At 35.1% G+C, this 24,545-nt stretch overlaps 1 protein-coding gene across 10 annotated transcripts in view; it reads right to left on the bottom strand.

Moving 5' to 3' along the window:
• Positions 1 to 1,425: 1,425 nt before the first annotated feature.
• The window catches only part of slc24a4a (solute carrier family 24 member 4a), a 104,732-nt gene continuing 81,612 nt past the window's right edge, over positions 1,426 to 24,545 (bottom strand). For 4 of the 10 annotated variants that reach the window (XM_073927227.1, XM_073927226.1, XM_068214406.2 and 1 more), the window contains 7 exons: positions 23,180 to 23,349; positions 11,272 to 11,413; positions 9,103 to 9,269; positions 5,878 to 5,992; positions 5,678 to 5,790; positions 5,528 to 5,593; positions 2,866 to 3,125 (listed from right to left, as the gene is read on the bottom strand). In XM_073927227.1, the coding sequence (XP_073783328.1) occupies positions 2,970 to 3,125; positions 5,528 to 5,593; positions 5,678 to 5,790; positions 5,878 to 5,992; positions 9,103 to 9,269; positions 11,272 to 11,413; positions 23,180 to 23,349 (929 nt within the window). In that variant the 3' untranslated portion in view covers positions 2,866 to 2,969. Of the gene's footprint in view, positions 3,126 to 5,527; positions 5,594 to 5,677; positions 5,791 to 5,877; positions 5,993 to 9,102; positions 9,270 to 11,271; positions 11,417 to 23,179; positions 23,350 to 24,343 lie in introns of those variants that run through there. The other 6 variants (XM_068214405.2, XM_009293194.5, XM_005158841.6 and 3 more) reach the window with 3 other exon arrangements.

The raw sequence follows: 24,545 nt of genomic DNA on the forward strand, positions 1-24,545 counted from the left end.
CTGGCACCAAAGAATTCATTTAACGCTGGAAAAAGACTATATAACATGGAGATGCTCCTTCAACAGTATGCATATGGTGTATCTATTTCTGCTGAATAATGTATCACACAGATCACCACTGAGAAACACCACAGAACAAAGACGAAAATAAAAAGAGAGAGAATCATCACATGACACCACCGTCATTCCACACAGTACGTATAGCCACTATAAACTAAAGTCAACATTGTACAGAATGGTACTGTAATTCTGTGATGACGTGAGATTAGATGACAGAATCTGCATGCACGTGTAACAGCGGTGGGCGATTTCAGCAGCTTTCACAAAAATGGCTCATCTATGAAAATATATAATCCCCGTAACTCAGCCCTCGCCGACTGAGATTGCATATATCATATATAATGTGTACATCAAATACTGCAACACCTGTCTTTCTGCACAGACAACAGCGACAGCACCTCCTAGCACTTAAACAACGACAGGTTCTACGACTGACGAAAGACACAAAAGACACGTTCCTCCAAGCTCAAGTTCCGATCTTCTGAGCCCATTAGCAGCTCATTTGGTTGAATTGGGTCTAGTAGCTGCCATTTATGGGTCAATCTCTGGAAAGCAGTAATGAATGTGGTTTGGTCATATTTCACCCCCAAAATGTGAAAACTATAATTATTATATGTTTTTTTAAGAAGACAGTATAGATCTAGATTTTACCATCATTACTGCAAAGGGGAAACACACTGCTTATAATAATGCGTAAAAAAAAAAAACCAGAAATTAAGTCATTACCATAATGGCAAAACAGACGCAAAAACCTCTGAGTGCTGTCTGAAATTTACATCAAAAGTTAACATTTTTTTCAGGCTCCTTTGTTTATGTTGAGATATTTTACTTTGAGGACCAGGAAAAGGACTTATTCTTTGCCATAAAATTGATATTACTGAGCCTGATACTAATTTCAGAGGAAAATTACACCCTAATATGTGTGTATGCATCTAAACTTTTCATATATAAATATTATGGTAATGAAATTAAGCACATTTTCCACCTCAATTCTTAATAATATTTCATTGCTGTGAACAAACAGAAGTACAAAACATACAAGTATATACATATATCTCATCATGGAAATGAAATTAGGCACATTTTCTACCTCAATTCTCAATAATATTTTTATTGCTGTAAAAAAAAATACAAAAATACAAATAGATTTTTGGAATTGCTGCAATAAAGATTTCTTTTTTTCTGTAAAAAAAAAAAGTTACAAAAAAACATTAAAGATAAATATAATTTATTGTAATTTAGTTATTATAATTATAATTTATTTTAAAGTATATCCAAAAACACATTTAAATATGAAACATACTAACACTTATAACGGATTTTAATTTATATATAATTATATAATATATTTATATAGTTTTTTTTAACGATTTTAGGTTTTAAATTGATACATTACATTATTGAGAATTTGGATTGAAAATGTGCAGAATTGTCATGAAAATAAACCCTATTCATTAAATAATGATAATAATTATAATAGATAGATAAATAAATAATATTTAATCTTAACCCAAATACTACTTTGAAGCCCCTGCGCAATAAAATAAATGTTTTTTTTTTTAATTTGAGTGTGAAATATGACCTAGGCACATCATCATGAGCTTCATCCTTACTGTGAGCTCACAAAGCTTTTTGCCCTGCTTTAGAAATGGCTTCTCTGTGTCAAATCATGCATTACAGACAAACGGTAATAAAGATCCAGAGAGGGAGGAGAGAGTGCATTGGAAATAAAGAAAAGGTGGCCTCTTCAGGTCACGGATATAAATCCACCCTCCCTCCCTTCTACTGTAAGGAAGCACTGGTTCAAACAGGATCAGTGATGTTAGATATCTACATATAAACAACAAACTTGGAGCATGTTTGCAAAAAATCCAGGATCTCATCAGTGTGTGTACGAAATTGTAAAGCAGTTATCATCAGTCTCATCTTCCACACCGCCAAACGAGCAACGAGCGGTCCTGAGGGTCTTCTGCTCTGGTCTGAATGAGAGGTGAGGAGCAGCTTTTGATGTGTGCTTTATGATTGGTTCCATTCACTGGTTAATGCAGGTCTGGAATGAGAAACGGGGAAACCAAAACGTGTCTAATTGCAGAGCTTCTGCTCCTCCTCGCTGACCTCTCCTCCAATGGGAACCCTGCCGGAGGCTCTCAGCTGGAAATACATCATCCAGCTCATAAGAAGCCCATACAGTCTCTCGCACCCCCCGCTGCATGATCGAGAAAACCCTTCACATCTGGAATGCGTGTGATTTTCAACAGTTTTCTTGTGTGCAACGAGCTGCGAGAATCAGTTTCTTGCTCGAGGGCAGTTCCGCCGTTTTATTGCGCCCACATCAAGGACGTATTTTTCATTTTTCCATACTGGAGGAAATAAATTAATAGAATATAGATGTTTTATGCCACATATAAAGTGCATTATGTTCACGTTCATGTCAGACAGTGTCTCAAGGGAAGACAGAAATTCGAAAAATGTAGATTGCTAATGCACACAGGAATGAGCAGCATTCTTTGTCAGTGGCGTGTGATGAAAGTGTGACCGTTTGAATGCTCCTGCTCTGAACGATCCGGTAAAGACTTTTTTCTTTTTTTTTTTAGATGGGGCTGCGTTGTGATTGTCCGAGGTTCAGAAGTGGAAAGGATTTCCAGTTACAAAAAGGAGCTGCCAAGGAGAATTTCGGTTCCTGGAAATTGGTGAAGAAGAGAAAGTCAGTGATTTTTTTTTTTTTTTTGTAATTTGATTTTTTTGGGAGATGTAGTTCTTCCATCTGAGCCACAGTGGTGTGAATGTGCAACGAGGAACAGTGTGTTTCTTTTAACAGTAGAGCAGATTGAACTGGAGAAACAGCAGATTCATTGGTGATTTTGGTTGTCGGAGGTATTTTGGTTCAAAGCCCATGGAGAACTTCTGGCTTACTCCTCCAGCTCTATGCACATGGGCAGGTTGACAAAGGTAAAGACGTTGTATTCAATCATGATGGAAAAGGTGAGGAAGATTGCATATAGAACAAGCACGTAGATGCCCAGCCTTAAGTCCAACCTCCATCTGTTCACGTGGATTCCCAACACCTGATGGCAGAGAAACACATTTAAGATGCAAGAGTAAATGAAACATGTTCACTTTATGGCAGGGGTGGCCGACCCTGTTCCTGGAGAGCCACCTTCCTGCAGATTTCAGTTGCAACCCATATCAAACACACCTGAACCAAGTAATTAGGACCTGAACACCACGTGATAATCACAGGCAGGTGTGTTTGATATGGGTTGCAACTGAAATCTGCAGGAAGGTGGCTCTGCAGGAACAGGGTTGGCCACCCCTGCTCTATTGACTCCTAAATATGGTTAGGCTGGAGCAGAAAATTGCTCTTTGTAGCGTAAAATAGGTAATGGAATAATATGTTTTACACTTTATTGCAATCTCCATCCTAAAATAGGTCTCAAACTTGATTTCTGGATGGCTGCAGCTCAGTTTTGTTCCAACCCTAATCAAACACAGTCTCAAGTAGTCTTGAACACCTGATTAGTTCCATCAACTATTAAGCAGGTGTGAGTTGGAGCTGGTTTGAGCTAATCTATGCAGAGCTGCAGTCCTCCTGGAACTGTGTTTGAGACCATTGATCTAAACCATAGGTGTCAAATACAGTTCCTGGAGGGCCGCAGCTCTGCAGTTTAGTTTCAACCCTGCTCTAACACACTTACCTGTAGGTTTTTAAACAAGCCTTAAGAACTCAGTTAGTTTGATCAGGTGTGTTTAATTAGGATTAAAGCTAAACTATGCAGAGCTGCGGCCCTCCAGGAACTGGATTTGACACCAGTGATATTGTTTATTTATAAAATTTTGGTTTAATACCCGTTTTCATCGATCTGTAATACCAGACCAAAGAATATTAAAAAGCACTTACTTTTTTCCTCTTGCTTATTAACACAACACAAGCGTCCTTATGATTATTGAACAGATATGGCACTAGTAAAGCCCTGGTCAGATCACACGATTTTACTGCCAGTTACGAAAGGTTTTTTTTTTTCTTATGTCAATCTCAATAAACACTTATGCTTGCTGACAACTAGGCTACATTACTTAAGGACATTCGTCATGACATTGATAGGATCAAACATTTATTTCCTTTTTAATGTTAAGATATTTTCTTTAAAATCCAAACGTACATTTTTTTCAACAATGGGTTGCTTATTTAACAATCCCTTGCTTTAGGCTTGCCGCAAATAAGATGAAAAAATTATACACATCAGCAGCAAGGAAAAATCAGATGCTCAAGACATAATCTTTAAAATAATGACACAAAAAAATGTAAAAAAAAAAAAAAAAAAAATTGCAAATATGACACAGAGGTTTGTGATACAACAAGTACAGCGAAGCATTAATTAAATCTCTTGTATATTTTTCGTGGAAAAAATATTTTTTGAATAATTTTTGTTTGGTATAATTTGTCTCTTCATTTTAATGTATTCTTTGTTCGTCAGTTATCTATTAGATAAACAATAACGAATAACATCTAAGGCGACGTGCTTCAAAACCAGCCATACTTCAGCACCAAAGTACAAATAGTTTTTTTTTTTTTTAAATACAATAAAATCTTGCCTAAATAAAATTAAAGTGAAATATTCAGTTTCAGAAAAACTTATGGGCTATTAAACTTTTCATTTTTATTGACAAAATCATCCATTGCTGGTGTGTTTCAATTTAGTTAGTTTAATCAAGTAATTTGAATAAGTGAGACAGACTTTTACAATGTACTGTATTAGCAGCATTAAACTTTCCAGATTACATCGGAAGAACGAATTGAGAAGGGTGAATCTCAGAAACTTGTGAGAATGGGGATGTCTGCATATTTGTGCCATTCTTTCAAACAAAATAGCTTAAACACTTTAATATTTTACAGAAAGTAGTTAAAGTTTGCATAACCAATGATTGATCTTATCACCCGAGTCCCATCCATAAGTAAATATGCAGCCTATTTTTTGACCTGACCCACAAATTAACAGCAAAACCTGCGGATATAACTGAGAAATGATGTGCTCCTATTGTCCACTGTTACCCATGTGACAGAACTCGTCGTGAGGATCGGGGAAATTATTAAACATGCTAGATTTTCTGTAATGGGGTCGTGAGGCTTTGCTGACATGGTACCCGTTGCTGTGAACTATGCCACATTACACGAGAAGAAACGCTTGAATTTTGTCAAGTCGTCTATTTAATGTTTACGACTCCCCATATCACTCTACGTTATGGAAATCATGCCAAAACATGACAAAATCATGTGATCTGACCAGGGCTTAAACATATAGTAATGTTTTATACACAAACTAAATACAAACATTATTGACTAAAAGACAGAGCCAATATCGATTAGTTAAAATTAATAAACAAAACATTTCCATTTCTGGTTAAAACAACACTGGGATACATATACTGAACCACATATATGAGAGGTGTTGTTTTCACATTTACTCACGGTTAAAGCCACTGAACCCAGCAGCAGAACGACAGAGTATACCAATCCTCTACTGTTGATTTTAACCTAAACAGGAGACAAAAGAATACATTTTTACAGCCTTTGCGGAAGTGTCAGTGTGTCTGTTTGAGGAGTGAAAAAGACAGATACCACAGAGCCGTAGTTGACAGCCATTGTCTGGATGCCCCAGGGAACGCCAAGTCCAACCAGGATATCAAAGACGTTACTGCCAATCGTGTTGGAGACAGCCATGTCCCCCAGGCCTGGACACACAGACACAGAGCTGGAACGTTAACTCATCGCGAATGAAAGATGAGCAAAGGTAGAAACGGCAACAAAATGAAACGTACCCTGACGTGCCACAATAAGACTTGCTATGCAGTCTGGAACACTGGTACCGGCAGCCAGGAAAGTTATGCCCATAATGACATCTGGGATTCCAAGAGTGTATCCGACAATAGTGACCTGCACACAGCGACTCGCATGAATGAACGGGTTTCAGTGACGTAACATGCCAGCAAGCAGCATGACCTCAAATTGGCACCCTAGGGGCTGCAAGGAGGTGCTGGAGGTCATATGTTTGATCAAATTATTTCATCATTACAGTTAGTTGTGTGACAGATCTCACGGTTCGGATCACATTATGGTTTTATAGTCATGGGTCAGACCATTTTTAGGATCGGCCAAATAGAGAAGGAGATAAAAGTAATTTGCTTTCCATTTATTATAAAAACAGCACTGCATAAAACTTTCAGTTTTAACAGACAGAACTTAAAAGCTGTAATTTTATTAAAAATAAAATGAAGAAATAATCAGCTAAATAAAATGTAAAATATTCAGCACTGTGAAAAATTCACTGTTACTACTGTTGCTGATAATGCCAAATGTAGAAATCTAACATTAAAATTTGTGCAACCCTTATGTATTTTTAGTCTCATGATTCAGTTAATCACTCATAATACTTCATGTATCATTGCCAGATGGATCATTTTTAAAGAATTATTCGGTTTCATATTTTTGATGGCTGGTTGTCGTCTCCTATTGGTTAAATAAATATAATTTCTGCCAACAAATTTCATTTTTGAGCGTTATTAAATGGATATGCTGGTGATTTTAAACTTTACCATAAACATGAGTGGTTATATCTAAACTATAAACTGTTAACCTGGGGTCCGTTCTTTGTACGTGGATTACTCAGTTAGCTGGATTTGGATATTGACGATTTGACACGATCCAGGATCGTTTCGTTCTTCAAAGCTGATCCGAGAGTTGTTGTCATAGCAACAGTTCTGCTAGGTCAAACCTGATCGGGAGCAGGTTCAATTCATATAAACAGGATTAGATTGGCTTAGTTCAAGCAAAGATAATACAGAAAGTATGTTCCCAATTCTGATATTTTCTTACAGTAGTAGTTATATACACTTGGGAAAATGGTACATATTTTTAACTATATATATAAAGTTATAGTCATTAATAAAACAAATAAAGTTATACATATTAATAAAACGTAAGCAATCTGCACCCTCGAAATGAAAGTACAAAGACTGCCACCTGGTGGTGCAAAGAGAAAACTTATTGATATGAACTTTTTAGATCGCTTTAGTACAAATTGTGTATAATAGAAATGCACAATATGTGACTTTTTTAAAGCAATAATACATTTCAGCAGTCATAAACATGTTTTGACAGTTAATATGACAGTGATTTGATGCTTCACAAAAGTTGCAGACGCCTTTACCAATATGAAAACGCTTTTGCTGATCATGATTTCGAGGATCGATAGATCTGTCCTTCACAACACACGCAGCGATCTCAGATCAGTTTATCCAGACATTCTAATCTGATTCGCGAACTCGTTTGAAGAACCAAATTAGCGAGAGATCAGTTATCAAGATTAAAAGATCCGGGATCTGCCAAATAATCTTAGATCATTTAAGCGAGGTACGAAGAACCGACCCCTGTTCTGTGTTATTTGACTGTTTGTAAACTGAAAACTGAATCTGTTTTTTACATTTTTTTTGTGCTTTTTTAAACAAAGATTTGAATGCACTGCAGCGATGCAAAGAATTCGTAAACAAGCAAATCACCATCATTTATAGTTTGTTGCAGGGGTGTTGAGATCCTGATCTTTTAATGATTAATCTTACAGCTTACACAATGCAGTAATGCAGGCTAAACAAGTAGTGACAGAAAACACCTTTAATAACCTAAAAACCCAGTATATCCTGAATAACCCACCACAACTTCTTCTGTCATCTATATATTTTACAGGAAATCCTGAATGCTTTCATACATGTGATTTGAATGACGCGAGAGGCAATCGTTACAAATTTAGTAAAAGTAAAAAAAAAGTATTAATCCACAAGTCATGTGTGGTCCAACTGTGGGTTGTGATCCGTACACCCCTAATTACAGTCAATTCTAATACATACTTATGCATTATATTGTGCATTTATTTATGTATCAATTACATTTTGTTACTAATGAGAGTGCAGCAACAAAACTTAAGGATAATTCACTCAAAATTGAAAATTCTGTCATATTCCGTTCACAAACCTGTTGAGGTTATTTTGACTACCACACTATGGACGTTAGAACTTACCGATTTCCATCATATTTCAAAATATCTTCTTTTGTGTTGACCAGATGAAAGAAACTCAAAGGCTTGAAGGCACTTTAGGGTGAGTAAACCGTAAGTAAATATTCATTTTTTAGTGAAATACCCTTTTAATAAGACCTTCCCAATGTCCTGGGTTGTTTTTGAACATTTGCAAACTAATTTTTTATGTGAAGAATATTAGAAGATGCTGGAGCCTTTTTGATTGAATGAAATCACACAGTCAGATCTACAGTATATCGTCTTTAGTCTTAAATATACTTTATAATTAAATTTATCATAAAAATGTAACTTCTTGCCGTTTTACTATGTTAAGTCTATAAACTTATTAAAAGTAAAAATCAATTATATCAAGCCTAAAACAAGATTATTGTACTCACACCACAGACAGATAATTTAGCTTGTTTTAAAACCTGCTTAATTTTGACTTATTTACAAAAACAGAAAAATAAAAAAGAATATTTTTTAGTTCTTCTGACTAGAAACAAGTTTAAAACTAAGAAAGGCTTATTTATTTATTTATTTATTTATTTATTTATTTTTGCAGTTCTAGTGCTCATAAATGTGTGTGTTTTCTTCTTTTTTTTTCTTTAAAAAAGTGCTGTTTTTAGCTGCGCAAAATTGTTTCAGTGGACGTGATCTTGGTTGGCTAGTAATTGCATTAATGTTTCTAGCCAGCAACTTGACTTGAAAACCTTGTATCAAACCATTCAGTATGAATGTATGTACAGTTACATCCCTACTCTGCACACACACAGTTCTGTAGTTTGCAACTGTTTTGGTTGTCAATGTATGCAATGTTGCAATGAATGCAATGTAATGTGTGCATAAAGAAATGCAAAGGCACCATTGGATATTTATATATTCATCTGAACCCTGCTCTCAGCAACAGCAAAGTGCATTTTAAATGTACAGTAAGATTTTATGTACAATGCCTTAAAATGAAATATTAACTCACCATCCACACCAAGATGTATGAGAAGGCAGCGATCCAGACCGTGGAGAGGAAGAAGGACAGCATGAAGCAACACTCCCAGCGTTTCTTGGCACAATTGGGAATGGTAAAGTACAGCAACAGCGAAATGGGCCAGGAGATGAAAAACTTTACTGTATCCATAGCGCCCTCTGCAGTCATAGAAGATCACCCATCAAACCAACACAAAATAAATAAAGAAATAAAATAAAACTGTTCAGGCCATTTATTGGAGCATCCAATCCATTTATTTATGGTGGCTTAGGAGTTCACTTAGTGGCCAGCTGATTATATCCCAGCTCAGAACAAGAAAGCACTCGAGAAATGTCTATACAATTCACAACACTGACACTTTATCACAATAGGGTGTTACTTTGAACTGATTGAACGATGCATTGAGCACACACACTCCAAAAATAACCTGAAGGTAAATTTCTGAGCTTGTACACAATTCTACGTTTACTTTCAAAGAATCTGAACGGTCAAACACATGTAAAATTGTCAGTGTCCATCTAGGCCAGGGGTGTCAAACTCAATTCCTGGAGGGCCGAAGCCCTGCACAGTCTAGTTCCAACCCTGCTCCAACACACTTACCTGTAGGTTTCAACCAAGCCTGAAGGACTCATTTAGTTTGATCAGGTGTGTTTAATTAGGGTTGGAACTAAACTGTGCAGAGCTGCATCCCTTTTGGAACTGAGTTTGACACCTGTGATCTAGGCTATTATTCATGCAATCATTGTTGGTAGCATTCAATCTGTGCATTACTGTAGGTCAGCTCTAATGGAGAGCATCTTTATTCACGACTGTCTGTGCTAAAAGTAATCAAACAACAACAACAACAAAAACAACAACATTAACTGCATGTATTAATGTCTTGTTGTTATACCCCCCCACTTTGCCATCTGAATGAACAAACAAAGACCATTGATCGCTTATTTGACCAAATCTGTAGAGACAGGACAATTAACATCAACTGGATCATTTTTTAAAAGGAGACGAGCTGCAAATCCGGATTTAACCATTTCCAGATGCGAAAAGTTCTCAGGTAAAGAATGTTCCTTACAAACATATTTTTGTCGCGTCTTAGCAGACTAACAGTATCCTGGGGCTTTCAACATGGGAAAATGGAAACAAAACCTTCATTGCAGCACATTTATAAATGCAACATTGACAACCCCTGTCTGCAAACAATTCTTCTTCTAATCACGGTTGGCAACACAATATGGCATCTTTCTTTTGTCTGAACACTGTAACAGGTAAACTACCTTTGAAACTATCATGCATAATAATGAAGTTGCACCTCATTCACAATAGAGTGCGCTGATTGGTTTGAACAAAGTCTTTATCATAAATTATTGCTGAAAACCCAAAGGGGTCACGTTGTACCTGCCACAGACTTCCAGTTTACATGCTGAAATTTACACAAGGATCTCATGGCCTTGATGTAGCTTCTATTTCTTTTCAAACCGGAAGGACGAATTAGCTCAGAATTACGCAAAAACAACCAACTTTCTTTTTTTTCTTTTTTTGTGAAATATAAGTGTCCTTATAGCAGCGTGGGACACACATATCACAGTCAACTTCTCAAAAAATGTATTTTGGTGTTTTTGTGACCCTTTAATATCTTAGTATTTACTTAACAACAAATTCATATTTACCAATATGAATTAATGCTTAAAAAATGTCTGTTCCTATTAAATTCCATGACTTTCCTCAAACTTGGAATCTTAATTTTTAAATACATTAATTTTACATACTTTAAAATTATTATTATTATTATTAATTGGTCTTTATCAATATTATTATTTTTATTATTAATTGATTATTATTATTATTATTAATTGATGTTTATTATTATACTTATTATTATTATTATTAATTGATGTTTATTATTATACTTATTATTATTATTATTATTATTAATTGATTTTTATTATTATTATTATTATTATTATTATTATTAGATCTTTATTATTATACTAATTATTATTATTATTATTAACTGATCTTTAGTATTATTATTATTGTTGTTGTTGTTGTTATTATTAGTTGATCTCTGCAGAAACCTTGCATTAAACCAGCATTAAAATTAATTTGAACATGAAATCACATTCAGTTAAAGTGGCGATGTGTTAATGTGTCAAAGCGCCTCACCAGGCAATCTGAAAGGAGATATCTCATTTTCCTGCTCCTCGGAGAGTTTGTCCTCTGCCACATTGCCATTTTCCATGGTGTCAGCTTTCTGATCAGAGACCAGCACAGAGTCCACGCCATTGGCTGACTTCACCAGCCGCTGCTGCTGCACAACAGATACAAAATCCATTCTTATTCACTTTTTACATAAAACAAAAACTGTTGCTCCAAACCAGTGTGATGCTATTTTTCTGAAATGAATATGGGTTAGAAATAACATCAGACATATTCACCCAACAATAAGCTACACCTTAAAATGTGCCCTTAAAGATGAAGTCAGGTTAAAAACAAGCAATCCAATAATTATATATTGATTAGCAATTTTTGGATCAAAGATTGCTTAACTGTTGAGAGACAGTGAAGCCACTGGAAGCGTTCGATCTGCCATCTTACTATTTCCTAGCGACAGAGGACTCCAACATATGGACTACAGGGATTGGTCGATACACTTCAAAAATGACCCACTGTGTATCCTACAAGTGTCACAGGTTCACTTCAAGCTGATGTAGTCATTTTAAGCACATTTTAGGGTATTTTCCTATGAAACAGTAGTAGTTGCAACAAATAAACAACACTGTATTGCTGCCTTAATTCTTATTGGTCAGTCACAACATTCCAAACTATGTAATTCACAGATACCAACCACTGAAACCAATAACACAGCTTCACCCAAGTAGTGTACGTTGATCATTTTAAGGTTGTCTGTCACACTGTTGTTTTTGACTGTTTGGCGCCGTCTTGTGACTGAATCATAAGTAGATTAGTGTATGCTTCATTCAGCAGTTTGCACTTCTGTCAGCTTTGCATTTAATTTAAAAAAATCATAAACTAAGGCTCTGAACAGTTTTTTTTTTGTGTCTAATGTGTATGCTTTGTAAAATCAATTCAAGATTGGCTTCTGATAAGCATGTCAGGCTTTATTATGCGAGAAAAACCGCCTGGATGTACTTTATCCCTTACATATTCTGTCCAATGGGGAAGTCACCTGACTTTCTTTTAGGCAGTTCATAAAGCCATATCCAAATACAATTACATAAACTAATTTACTGTTTTGTTCTTTAAATTGCATTGGGATCATAAGATAAATTAATCGGTGTGTTTATCATATGTACTTGGCTAATCAAAACACCTTACTATAACAAACCAATATAAACCAAAGAAAGTGGTATACAAAACATATAGATGTGTGTTCTTGTGTTATACTTGGTTGCACCTCTGACATATTACTTCGGATACGCCTGTACTACGTTTCAAACATTGGAAGCCACATTGGCATCCCATAGGGTATTTGTCACTGCAGTGAATGCGCACACTATACTGACACAGAGAAAAAGAAACTGTTGAATAAAGTCATTATTTTGGCTTTATGTGAAAAAAAATTATACTTTCTGATGGAACCACTAAAGGCAGATGGTCTGTTTAGAGATTGTTTTTGATATTTTTCTAGACTCCAAATGAGCTCTCAGATTTCATCTAAAGCATCTACATTTGTGTTCCGAAGAGGACACAAAATGACACAAATGTCTCAGGGGTTTGGAATGACGTGATGGTGAGATAGTAATAACAATTTTAATTTTAGAGTGAACTAACTCTTCAAAGTTGTGTACGATCAATTTGAAAATGTAGAGCACAAAAGAGATTATTGTTTTATAAGGTTGGGAATGAGTCAAACAGAACAGAGAACAGCTTAAAGACGCCTCTCGTGTGGAGAATGAAATCACATGCATTCCTCGGGTGATTTTTTTTCACAGACTACAACAGTGTGTAAAAATCTTGATGGTTCTGTGGGTTTTGTCCCTCCTAACTGAACTTTATTTTGTATTTTCTATTGGATTCAAGTCAGGTGATTGGCTGGGCCATTCTACAGTTTGATTTTCTTTTTCTGAAACTATTTGATAGTTTCCTTGGCTGTGTTTTGGACCACTGTCCGTCTGAAATGTCTTCTCTGGCCTTTCAACACCTCCCTTTCTTTATGTGTTCAATACTTTTTTTCTGTGTCATTTCATTTCATTACACATACCTTAATTTTAAAACTAATTAGATTTGTTTTCTTTTCACATCTTTTCTTTTTCACATTTCTTTGGTTGTTCCCAACATCTGGTGAAAATTTCAAGTCAATGGCACCTTTAAAAATCTGTTTTCAGAGAAAAATGGTGAAGTGTTGAATACTTATTTCCCGAACTGTATGTAGCCTGTATCCACAGGGCTTTTATGGTCATTGCATTTTACAACTATTCAAATGGTTGCAGTGATTAAGAACCAACTGAATGACAAAATAACAAAGTATGACATTCTGCTATAGTATTAAAAGTAGAAAGCACTATGTATCACAAAGGAGAACAAAAAGTACAGTGATATTTTGATACTGGTGATGCAGTGATGCTGGTTAAAAACAACATAAGATTAGATTACAACTAGGGATGCTCTGATTGTACGTGCACTCCCATAAATTATACATAGCCAACAGCAGCCACAACACGTGAGGAGGTAAATGATGCGTAGGTACATGAGCGATCAATGAGCTCGCGTCATAAGAGCTAAAATATATACAGATGCGGTGTGACCTGTTAGTGATGGTCTCTTTGTTGCAATTGCAACCATTTTATTTCCAGTGTTTTGAACTGCAGTGCTATAGTTGCCCGTGGCCAAATATGCTGCAAGACCCCTTTAATGTAAAATTTGAATAAAAGGAAAACTTTTGGTATTTTAATTCAAAACAACTGCTTACAAAAGATTCATTCATATTAATAAACACATTTATTATGATTAAAATTAGAAAACCATTTGATTTGAACCCCCTAAAAATTATCTGTCATATAATTTTATAAATTTAAAAGCACAAAGTGCTTTATCTTAAAGTGATGAAACACACTAGTTTCCCCAACACACTACTGTGCGTCAAATAAATAAACTAAATGTTTTTTTAACTTTTTTTTTTTTTTTACTAAATCTCACTACAGACTTTTGTACACATCTGACAGAAATAGTCAAACAGGTTAGTAATAAGTAAAGCTGCTGATTCTGTTTGTGAAGTTGTTTAATGATCCTGATGAGCCGAGATTTTGAGAGATTAATTGCGTTTTCATTTGTGTTCATAAGATCATGTCCACATGTACGCAGGTTTTTAAAAAAAAAATTATTTTATTTTCTAACAAAAGCGCTTTCTAAAAAACACAGACCCTGGCACTTTTGAAAAAAATTTCAAAAATTTGTGTTTCAGTAACCTGATACTGTGTTTTTGTAGAAAAAAAACATTTAGATAAAATCCATGTTAATGTGGACAGCAGGTTCCTAAGGTTGTGACTGAATTTGGTTGTAGTTTTGTGCTTTTATTGAGTTTATTATTCTCTCACTCAGCACTTTAACTCTGCTTCAGTGTTATTTTAACTCTTTGCAGGAGCGGGACCAGTGGGAGAACTCCAAGGGCTTTTCTGTATATCAAACAGTGTAGGCTACTTTAAAGTAAAGATATCAGTTAAATAGTTCAAGACCAATCAAGACCAATAACAAAGATTTATTAACTTATTCATACATTATTCCTTAACTCCCCATGATGTATGTTTACTTACTTACAAGGTATTTGCCCACTGGAAACAATAGTTGCCACTTGAAATTTTGACGAAGTATACAAAAAACTATAGATCTCTTCAAAGATTTGTTTTATTTGGATGAATCTAGAGACATTCTTGATTAAGCTGATATACATTTGTGTCAGCCGGTTACCATGACAAGGAGTTGGTACTCAGTATTGGCCACAAAAATCCTGATCAGATCATCCATAGTTATGACAATTTTATCTCTTAATTTCTGGGTGAACTACCCCTCAAAACATGTCAGTTTGATTCGAATCCATTTAAAAATGCAGCACAAAAAAAGTGAGTATTATTTCATATGGCTGAGTATGACAATGTAAATATCAAACCAATAGTGATGTTTATATCAGGACATGGAGCCTGTATACATACAGCTTTTATGCTGTTTAAATCTACTCAGATGTTACAGCGATTAAGAAACATGACATTAAAATAAACAAAAATAATAATAATAAAAAAAAATAGGACATGCTTTATAACTAAAAAAATGGAAAGAGAGATATTACAATCGATTAGAATAGAAAGAGACATTCTGGAAAGAGAACAAATGCTATTTTTATGAAACGCACTGCTTAAGTTTTTGTCTAGTTTCTAGTGTTATTTTCCTATGAAACAGTTGTAGTTGCAACAAATAAACAACACTGTATTGCTGCCTTAATTCTGATTGGTCAGTCACAACATTCCAAAGTATGTAAGTCACAGATACCAGCCACTGAAACCAATAACACAGCTTTTTAATCTCTTAATTTCTGGGTGAACTACCCCTCAAAACATGTCAGTTTGATTCGAATCCATTTAAAAATGCAGCACAAAAAAAGTGAGTATTATTTCATATGGCTGAGTATGACAATGTAAATATCAAACCAATAGTGATGTTTATATCAGGACATGGAGCCTGTATCCATACAGCTTTTATGCTGTTTAAATCTACTCAGATGTTACAGCGATTAAGAAACATGACATTAAAATAAACAAAAATAATAATAATAAAAAAAAAATAGGACATGCTTTATAACTAAAAAAATGGAAAGAGAGATATTACAATCGATTAGAATAGAAAGAGACATTCTGGAAAGAGAACAAATGCTATTTTTATGAAACGCACTGCTTAAGTTTTTGTCTAGTTTCTAGTGCAAATATTTAACAATTCCTAAAACCAAGAAGCATTTACTGGACAAGCAAAAATATACTTTCTTATTATTAAAAATTTAAAAAAGTGTCACAATTGAGTGAGTTTTTCCTTAAACTAAATAATCTGCCAATGGGGTAATCAAACTAATCTAAATTCAAAGCAAACGCAACATTGTTTTGCTTGTTTTAAATAAAAACTTGATTAAATTTGACTTACTATTTCTCAAAACAAAATAACATATTTTACTTCTCTAGAAACTGCTGCTTGATGTAAAAGTTTTAGATATTTGGATTAGAAATAAAACCTAAAGCTTTTTTTTTTTTTTTTTTTTTTTGGTAAGAAACAACAAGATTAAATCATGAAGTGTTTTTCTTTACTTTTGGGTGAAATATCCTTTAAAATGTGTCCATAAAGTTAACCATGATCAGTTTTAACCACATTCCCAGCCTCTTTTCATCCTTAATTAGCTGACATGTCTCTATCAAATTCCTCAGCAATCTTTGTAGCAGGGGTTTGAATTTCTAACGCAATTCTTTGAGCGCCAGCATGTGGATATTTATAGAAACAGTTTAATCAGCCTCACACCCAGAACTGGGCTACCTGACGCGAGGACTCCACAGTGCTGAGTTAACCAACAAAGACTGGCCCATAAGCTCTTCTGAACTCTGGTTTATAATCCAATCCCTGGTTCCCCAGTGTTAAATACGCTCTATTATAAAACGGATAGCGCAGACTATTCAGAATTGTGAATGGATGAGCACGCATGTGAAGCTGAACACATCTCTGACTCACAGCAGCTCAATTCAGCACTGGCAAACCATTTTATGTCTGAATTGTGACATTTTTTCAAGTAAAAGATGATGTTGAGGAACAAGTCAAATTGGGCTTTATTTTATCCATCAGGAGTTGAGCGGATTTTGGATCTTGTTCTATAAATACTGAAGTTCATGAACTTCTCATTATATAAAAACAGAATGTTCTGCTATCATTTATGTTTTTGCTGTGAAACTAAATTTATATTATCAATTAAGTTTTTATCTATTAAAATTAAACAGGACATTTTGACCATTTATTTCATTTTCTGGACTGGGATGTACTGGGGTGATACAACGTAAATTTTTGTTAATTACAGTAACAATATTTTGCAAACATTATTTATGCAAACATTAAAACACTTAAGCTGCGTCCCAAATCGCATACTTATGCACTATTCTACGCCATTTTGTAGTATAAATAGTGTAAGTAGTGTGTTCACACTGAAAACTCTTAAAATAATAAGTGCACTTTAATTACCCGGATGATGCACTCATTCAGCCGCTAAAATGAAGTGTGTAATGATGGACACTTCACGCACTCAACGACCGCAGGTTTGCTTACACAGCGGAAGGGGCGGAGCTATCGGACGCACATGTTGGATAACTTTATTTATTTTGGATGGAGAAAGCAAAATTCTCCTACGAGAGTGATTATATCGCCTCCCGATGGTGAATGCGGCAATACTCACGATAGGTATTATTTGATAATTCGGTCGTTTATTTCACTGATTTGGCAACCGTCAAACGTCATCAGGGAAACGGTTTGAATTTCCGTTTAGTATAAAAACATTAGTGTGCCATTTGGGACAACACTACATACATGTACTATCCTGTTGAGTGTGTAAGTGCATAAGTACATAGTGCATGAGTGCATAGTGTATAGTGTGCCATTTGGGACGCAGCTTTACTTTAAAGTTTTTGCACTTGCCAGTAGGAGGCGATACTGAATTTCGGTACCAAAAAAAAAAAAAGTCCATTTCCTGCTAGCATTTAAGCACTGTTGAGCGTGTTCTTAAACAGCTGATTTGCTATTATGTTCACATGCTCAACAGAAATGACTGTGATTGGCCGAGAAAGTCATCTTTTCATTGCTGATCACGAAGAGCAAACAGTTATACACAATGGAGCATTTTAAAGCAGCAAAGATTAGCTGGTCTGTCTGTAAGCTGACATTCAGGTGATCTGCTAATGAATGGACTTATTTTGTTGGCTTTAAAATGTGTTTGAAGCTGTGTTTGAGAAGTGCTCTACAGTGTTTAAATGTTAGCACGAAATGGACTTTTTAAAAAATTTCAGTACCAAAATTCAGCATCGTGGTAACACTAATTAATAGTAATCATTATCATCTGAAACGGATCCAAATTAAACCCAGCTGGAGACTTTAACAAGTAGGACCACACAGTACATCACTAAACTATTGTTATTGTGTTAATAGTATATGGTATATACGAATTGCAGATATGTGATAAATGACATTTATTTTATGCATTGGTTGTTTATCTAAATTTGTCCAATCAGATGGTGGCTTAGCATCTTCATCTCCACCTCCCCAGTAGTCAGTGTTCTAATATTGGACGGAGAGGCCCAAAGGTGAACCCAGAGCTGAAAAATAAATACTTATAAAGACAACAGTCATTCAGATTCAGAATATCTGATGAGGTTTTCGCTCATTTGTAGTGTTTTATAGACTAAGGACTCTATTTCAACAGTCTAGGCGAAAAGTCTAAAGCGCATGAAGTAAACGCATTAAGGACGAATCCACTTTTGCTATTTTAAGGACAGAAAAATACACTTTGCGCCCCAGCACATGGTCTAGAAAGGTTGTGCTTATTCTCTTAATGAGTTTTGGGTGTGTTTTCAGCATGGCATGCAGTAAAATAATCAAGAGTCTGACCTCCTTTTCCCTTTAAGAGTTAGTTGTGTCACGTCATGGAGCATTTGCTATTTACATGGTGGACTTTGTAAGTGAAAAAACTAAATGCTTAGTTTACAAGAAAACAGTTTACAAACCATCACCAAGTTAAACAAACCATCTGCATGAGGATAAAGAACGAGCCTCCTCCATTCGACCTCTTTACTTTCTCTTTACTTTACTCCTTTACTTTGGTGGAGTGAGAAAACGGTGGAAACTCATTCAACTGAGGACGTCCATTGGCCGACATATTTTTAGTTTTTGTTAAGTGCAAAGATTTGTTTCCAAACTATTTCTATTTTCAGTTCTAATTTCCATCAATTGAATAAATCAACAATAATAAGGAAGTGTGCTCAAAAAAGTTATATCCAAACACACATCCTATTCCTACACCCCATATGGTGACGCATACATCTTCAAAACCCAACAGCTGGACAAATCTATACTTGTTTTATTAAAATATAAATATGCATAAAAAAACAAATACTGCTAATAATAAAAATAATAAATAAATTGTCATGAATAAACTGAAAAAAATCCCCTGATATGACGGCATGGAGATAGTGGTTTTTATAATTATGTAAAAAAATAATAATTTTTGTAATATTTTAATCCTTTAATTGTTTTCGTATGTAAAGATATTTGTGTATTGCTTAACATCCTGTGTGTATTAAGCGTTTTGGCCTGCATAGGCGCATAACCTTAGGACTTTAGACCAGCTTTTAGATGATCAATAGCGTGGTCTATTATAGTTCCCCAACGTGCCAACAATGCGCCTTAAACACCTCCTTTTTAGATCAGTACACCCACGAGTCAACAAAGTAGTGCAAATGGATGTGCTATTCAAATATTGTGGTGCAAAACGTGAAAATTTGAGTTGCGCTTGTCTAAAAAATAGCAGCAAATCCTGGAAAACACGTCTTTCGCCTTAATGCGCTGGGTGTATGACAGAATCCCATTTGTTTGCTTGACAGTTTTTTTTTTACAATTAATATAAAATATTATATATTTTACAGATTTATTTTAATATCATAGCTAATAAAAATAGCATTTTTTTTTTAAGATGTAATACACAAATATTACCAAATCGCAACACTCAACCACATCACATATTTTTTCAGTATTGTGCAGCCCTAGTAACAACACAGAACAGATGTCATAAAGCCCATTTTAGGCTTAAGGTTTTAACTCATTTTGATCCAATGTGTAAACGTTGCTCATTGGCTTTGCAAGCAGTGGTACAAGGACCAGAACACAACCAGCTGAAAAGTTCTGCATTCCTGATGCTCTCCCGCAGTAACCAATCATATTTTTTGAAGCACATTTAATTCCGAATGAAAAGCAGCAGTTGTGGGTATCTCTGGTGAAAGTATGATGGAATAAATAACCGGAAAGTCCTGAAAAAAAATACTCTAAAAACAGTTTATCAGAGGTTGATCCACGCATCAATGCTTCTGCAACGGTCAGCTTCACATAGTTTTAAGTTCCCTACCTTGAGGAAACTGACAAGATGTTATTTGTATCCCAGCCACGAGTGCATCTACAGAGAGAGCATTTGTCAGATCTGTCAGTGTGTGACATGTGTGGATGTTCTACACACAGTAGTTAAATTTTGGGTTTATTTTGGGAGTAGAACTAAGCTAACAGTGTTAATTCATAGCCAAATTTTGGTTAGAGAACTATGTTAACTGTAAAATATATTAAAATCATGTTTTATAAACGAATTATGCATCAACCTATATTATATTTTACCATAAACTTTCTTTTTGGGGAAATTTAAATGTGAGACTGGGAAAACGAGACATAAAATTATTGGGATTGGTGGGAGAAGAAACTGATTCAAAGCAGATAGGAGGTAAACAGAATAAATTGGGAGCAGACATTAAAATGATGAATAAATATAAATAAATATACATTTTAACAAGTATTTTAGCTTCTCTCACCCCAAATCAAAGCCTCAGTTTTAATGGTTTAAGAAAAGAAAATAGATTTAGGTATAAAACACTGTTAAAAAATAGGAATAGAATAGATGACACCTTTCAAGGCTCACAAAATCTATCTACACATTTCCTGGCGGGCCAGTGGGAGAAACAATATATTTCAATGCAGTTACATTCTCTCACAAAGTGGATAATTATTTAAATTGTGTCATTATTTCTCACCCTCCATTCATATAAAACTACTCTTTAACATTGGAATGTTTTATAGCTGCAAAAAATGACCTGAAACTATGTTCACTTATCATTTTTTTTTTGCTTATTTAAAAAAATAACTAAACAAAACTTTAAAAAGCAAAATAATTCAATTTGTTTTTTTTTTAAATGAATGAAAAATAGTCTATATCAAATCTTTTTTAATTAGAGAATGTATGTTTTTTTTTTTGTTTTTGTTTTTATGAAATGTATTTTTTATCTGGGCTACTAACATTTATTTTCAGGCTATTAAAAACTGAAGAGTGCCTGCCCGAGGGCTACCAGGAATTTAGAAATTTTGTGAGTCCTGCGGTTTTTTTTTTTGGTTTTTTTTTTTTAAATAAACAGCTGTACTGTCCAACCCACACACACCCCTCTTCTTAAATTAATTGTAATGTAATAACATGCACCTTTTGTAAAGCTGCTTGAAAAGCGCTATACAAACAATCTTGGCTTGAACTACATTGAACTACTCACTATAAACCATACAGTTCTACCAGTCAAAAAATAGCCAGTTCGTTGAGTGGTGTGATACAAATAAGCTAAAAATAAAAATTAAGAAAACAGAGGAGACAGTATTTGGCACAAAGTGTATAAGTGACCATCGTCAAGTGGTTGTACACGACCATCCTATCACTCAGTCAGAAACCTATAAAGTACTTGGGCATTTACGTTGACAGTGCTTTAGATGGAAAACACACATAGAGGGTTTGTTCTCGTTTACACCAGAGGTTGTATTTTTTATGGAGGCTATGCCTTTTTGGACAGATGCAATTTGCAAAATGTGCCGCGCATCTGTAAATAAGCGGGCAGTACGACTAATCTGATATCTCACTTGAAGCGGCGCCACGGTGTTGTTGTGAAAGCATCTTCCAGTGTTCCTGCATCCCCGGGTTCCTGCTCTGCTTCAACTGTAGCTACCAGCTCCAAAAGTGGTGAGAAAAGCATTGAAAGTTTTTTCCATGCGCAACAGTTTTGTGCGCTCTATGCCAATAACGGATGTTACTGCATTGTTTATCTGCAAAGATATTCAGCCTAGTGTCACGGAGAACGAAGGATTTAAACATCTCCTCCTGTTAATTTTTATTTAATTATAATAATAATATTAATAATAATAATGATAAAAATAATTGGGTGTCACGGTGGCACAGTGGGTAGTTTGACCACCTCACAGCAAGAAGATTGCTGGTTTGTTATACTTTTATTAGCCTGTTGTTTACAGTGATAGTGATCTTTCAAAGCAGCATAACACTGCTAGTTCACGACCTTAAGTTTTGAATATTCAGTGGCAAAATATATCTTTGTAAAACTTGTTTTCATAGTTGAAAAGTTAAATCACAATTCTTGTTGTGCAATGATAAACCTTTATGTTGAAAGAGTGCAAATAGCCTATATATATATTTTAATATATATTGCACTTATACATTCTGTTTATGCCTTTTTGGAGTAAACAAGAAGCTCATGATGTTGTTTTATAAAGCAGTTCTTGAAAGCATTGTTAGATATATCTGTTCAGCGTAAATCTAAGTTGATGCACCTCTTAAAGACAGGATGGAAAATATTTGGGCATGATAAATAATTTAATCCTCAAGTTTTATATGAGAATTGTGTCCTTAATCAGGTGGAAAGGATTGTGAACGATCCAACTCATTTTTTGTTTCCACATTATAAACTGCTTCCCTCTGAGTAGAAGATATAGAGCCCCAAAGTCTAGGTTGAACCGTTAAAAGAAATCGTTTGTACCCGTTTCAGTGTGTTTATTTAACAAGAATCCAACTTAATTAGCATTATACATTTTGTAGCTGCTGTATTTTGTATTGTTTTTATTGCTTGTTTTTATGGAATGTCTGCAGCAATATGGTGATGCCCATAACACATTTCCTGTCAAGGACAATAAAGTTTACTACTACTACAGTAATTAATATAAACATCACGCAGAAATGGTTTTATTTAAAGAAATGAATGGTTTTATGTCATTTGAAATCAACCGTGTGCAGGAAATACAAAATAAAAAAGTATTTCTCTCCATTTGTGAGACATTAAACTAATACAATGTAAACTGCATTACATAGGATAAACTGAAATGCCTGCTTCATCACATTGCTGATTATCATATGAAATTCATATTCTGAAACATTAAAAGTGTTTGCTTTCTTTGATAAAATTCTCATAACAGAGACGTTTATTTTCCCACAGATGTTGGCTCTGCATGCGTATTTTCTTACCTCATTGATGATAAGTCGGCTTGCCATGCGCAGACGTGTCTTGGGTCCAAAGTGATTGGTGATCATGACCCTAAGACCAGCTTCAGGGAAGCGGTAGTGTGGAGGGCTTGAATTCATCATCTCATCCACCATCACGACAGAGCCCCTAGTGTATATTTTATTGGGCTTTACTGCCGACAAAGAAAAAACAACGGTGGTAAGTGCTCTTATATGTGATATTCATTCTCAACACACACAGCAAGTATGGTATTTGTTCATAAACCACACACCCACACACACACACACACAACTGTCAAACCTGCCCTAAGAGACCAAAAAGAAAATCCAAAATAAATCCACACAACAACTGTGCGGAGCAACCAGCGGGACCATAACCACGTACTCAAAAGAAAGAAGTATGTGTCATAATTTTCAATATAAAGTCCTGTCTGTCAGCGAAAGCCTGATTCCTGCTGGGACGAACTGTAGGCCCACCTCTGAGGCCCTCAGGATGCTGTCAGAACCCATTAACACAACTATTACTGACGTGAAACGAAATCCTCAGCCATCCTCCAGATTACAGCTGGACGTCACATGAAGAGCTCTACTGCCATATACTGTATGATCAAATACGTAGAGACAAACACACTGACCAAAAGGCTTTTGCCAGATTAAAGGAATATTCTCAAACAAACTCAACCTGAATGTTAAGCATTTGTGGCTAAACTAGTTTTTATTTATATATATTTTAGGTGCCATAGAGTCCACATTATGATTTAGGCAAGTAAAAGAAACTGTATAATATGCTCAGAAAAATTAACATCCCACAGGAATTACCCTCGTCCACATAGATATTTACATTAGATGTCGTCTATCGGAAGGAATGCGTCGATAGTGCAGCCATTTTAGCACAGCATAGCACTCCTTTGAAATGAATGTGGGACCAAGGTGCAGTGGAGGACTGGCTATCCTGAGCCATATATATGTAAACATATACATATATCTACAATCAGGAGTTTTTCCGGTGGCCTGTACACAAATATTCTTTTAAATTACCAAAACTATAATTTTACATTATTTTTTCTATATCGATGAATAAGTGACCGCACAGGCATTGCCGGCAAAGAGCATATGTTTGTGTGCATGGAAATGTATTGTCCTCCCTCCCTGTTAAATTTGATCTAATCTGTATCCTGAAACGCACACCCTCACCTGCTTCTACTTCTCATTCCAAACGATGGAGCAATTCATTGGTGAATGAATCACCATTATGAACGATTCGCTTGAACCATATCCCTGCATCTCACTATCCCAGGGATATGCCACAAGGTAGACAAACAAGAAATAAAACATTGTTTATGTGACTGGTTAAATAAAATGGAGGGGC

The sequence above is a fragment of the Danio rerio genome, chromosome 17 (assembly GCF_049306965.1).
Source record: "Danio rerio strain Tuebingen ecotype United States chromosome 17, GRCz12tu, whole genome shotgun sequence".
NCBI classification, from domain to species: Eukaryota; Metazoa; Chordata; class Actinopteri; order Cypriniformes; family Danionidae; genus Danio; species Danio rerio.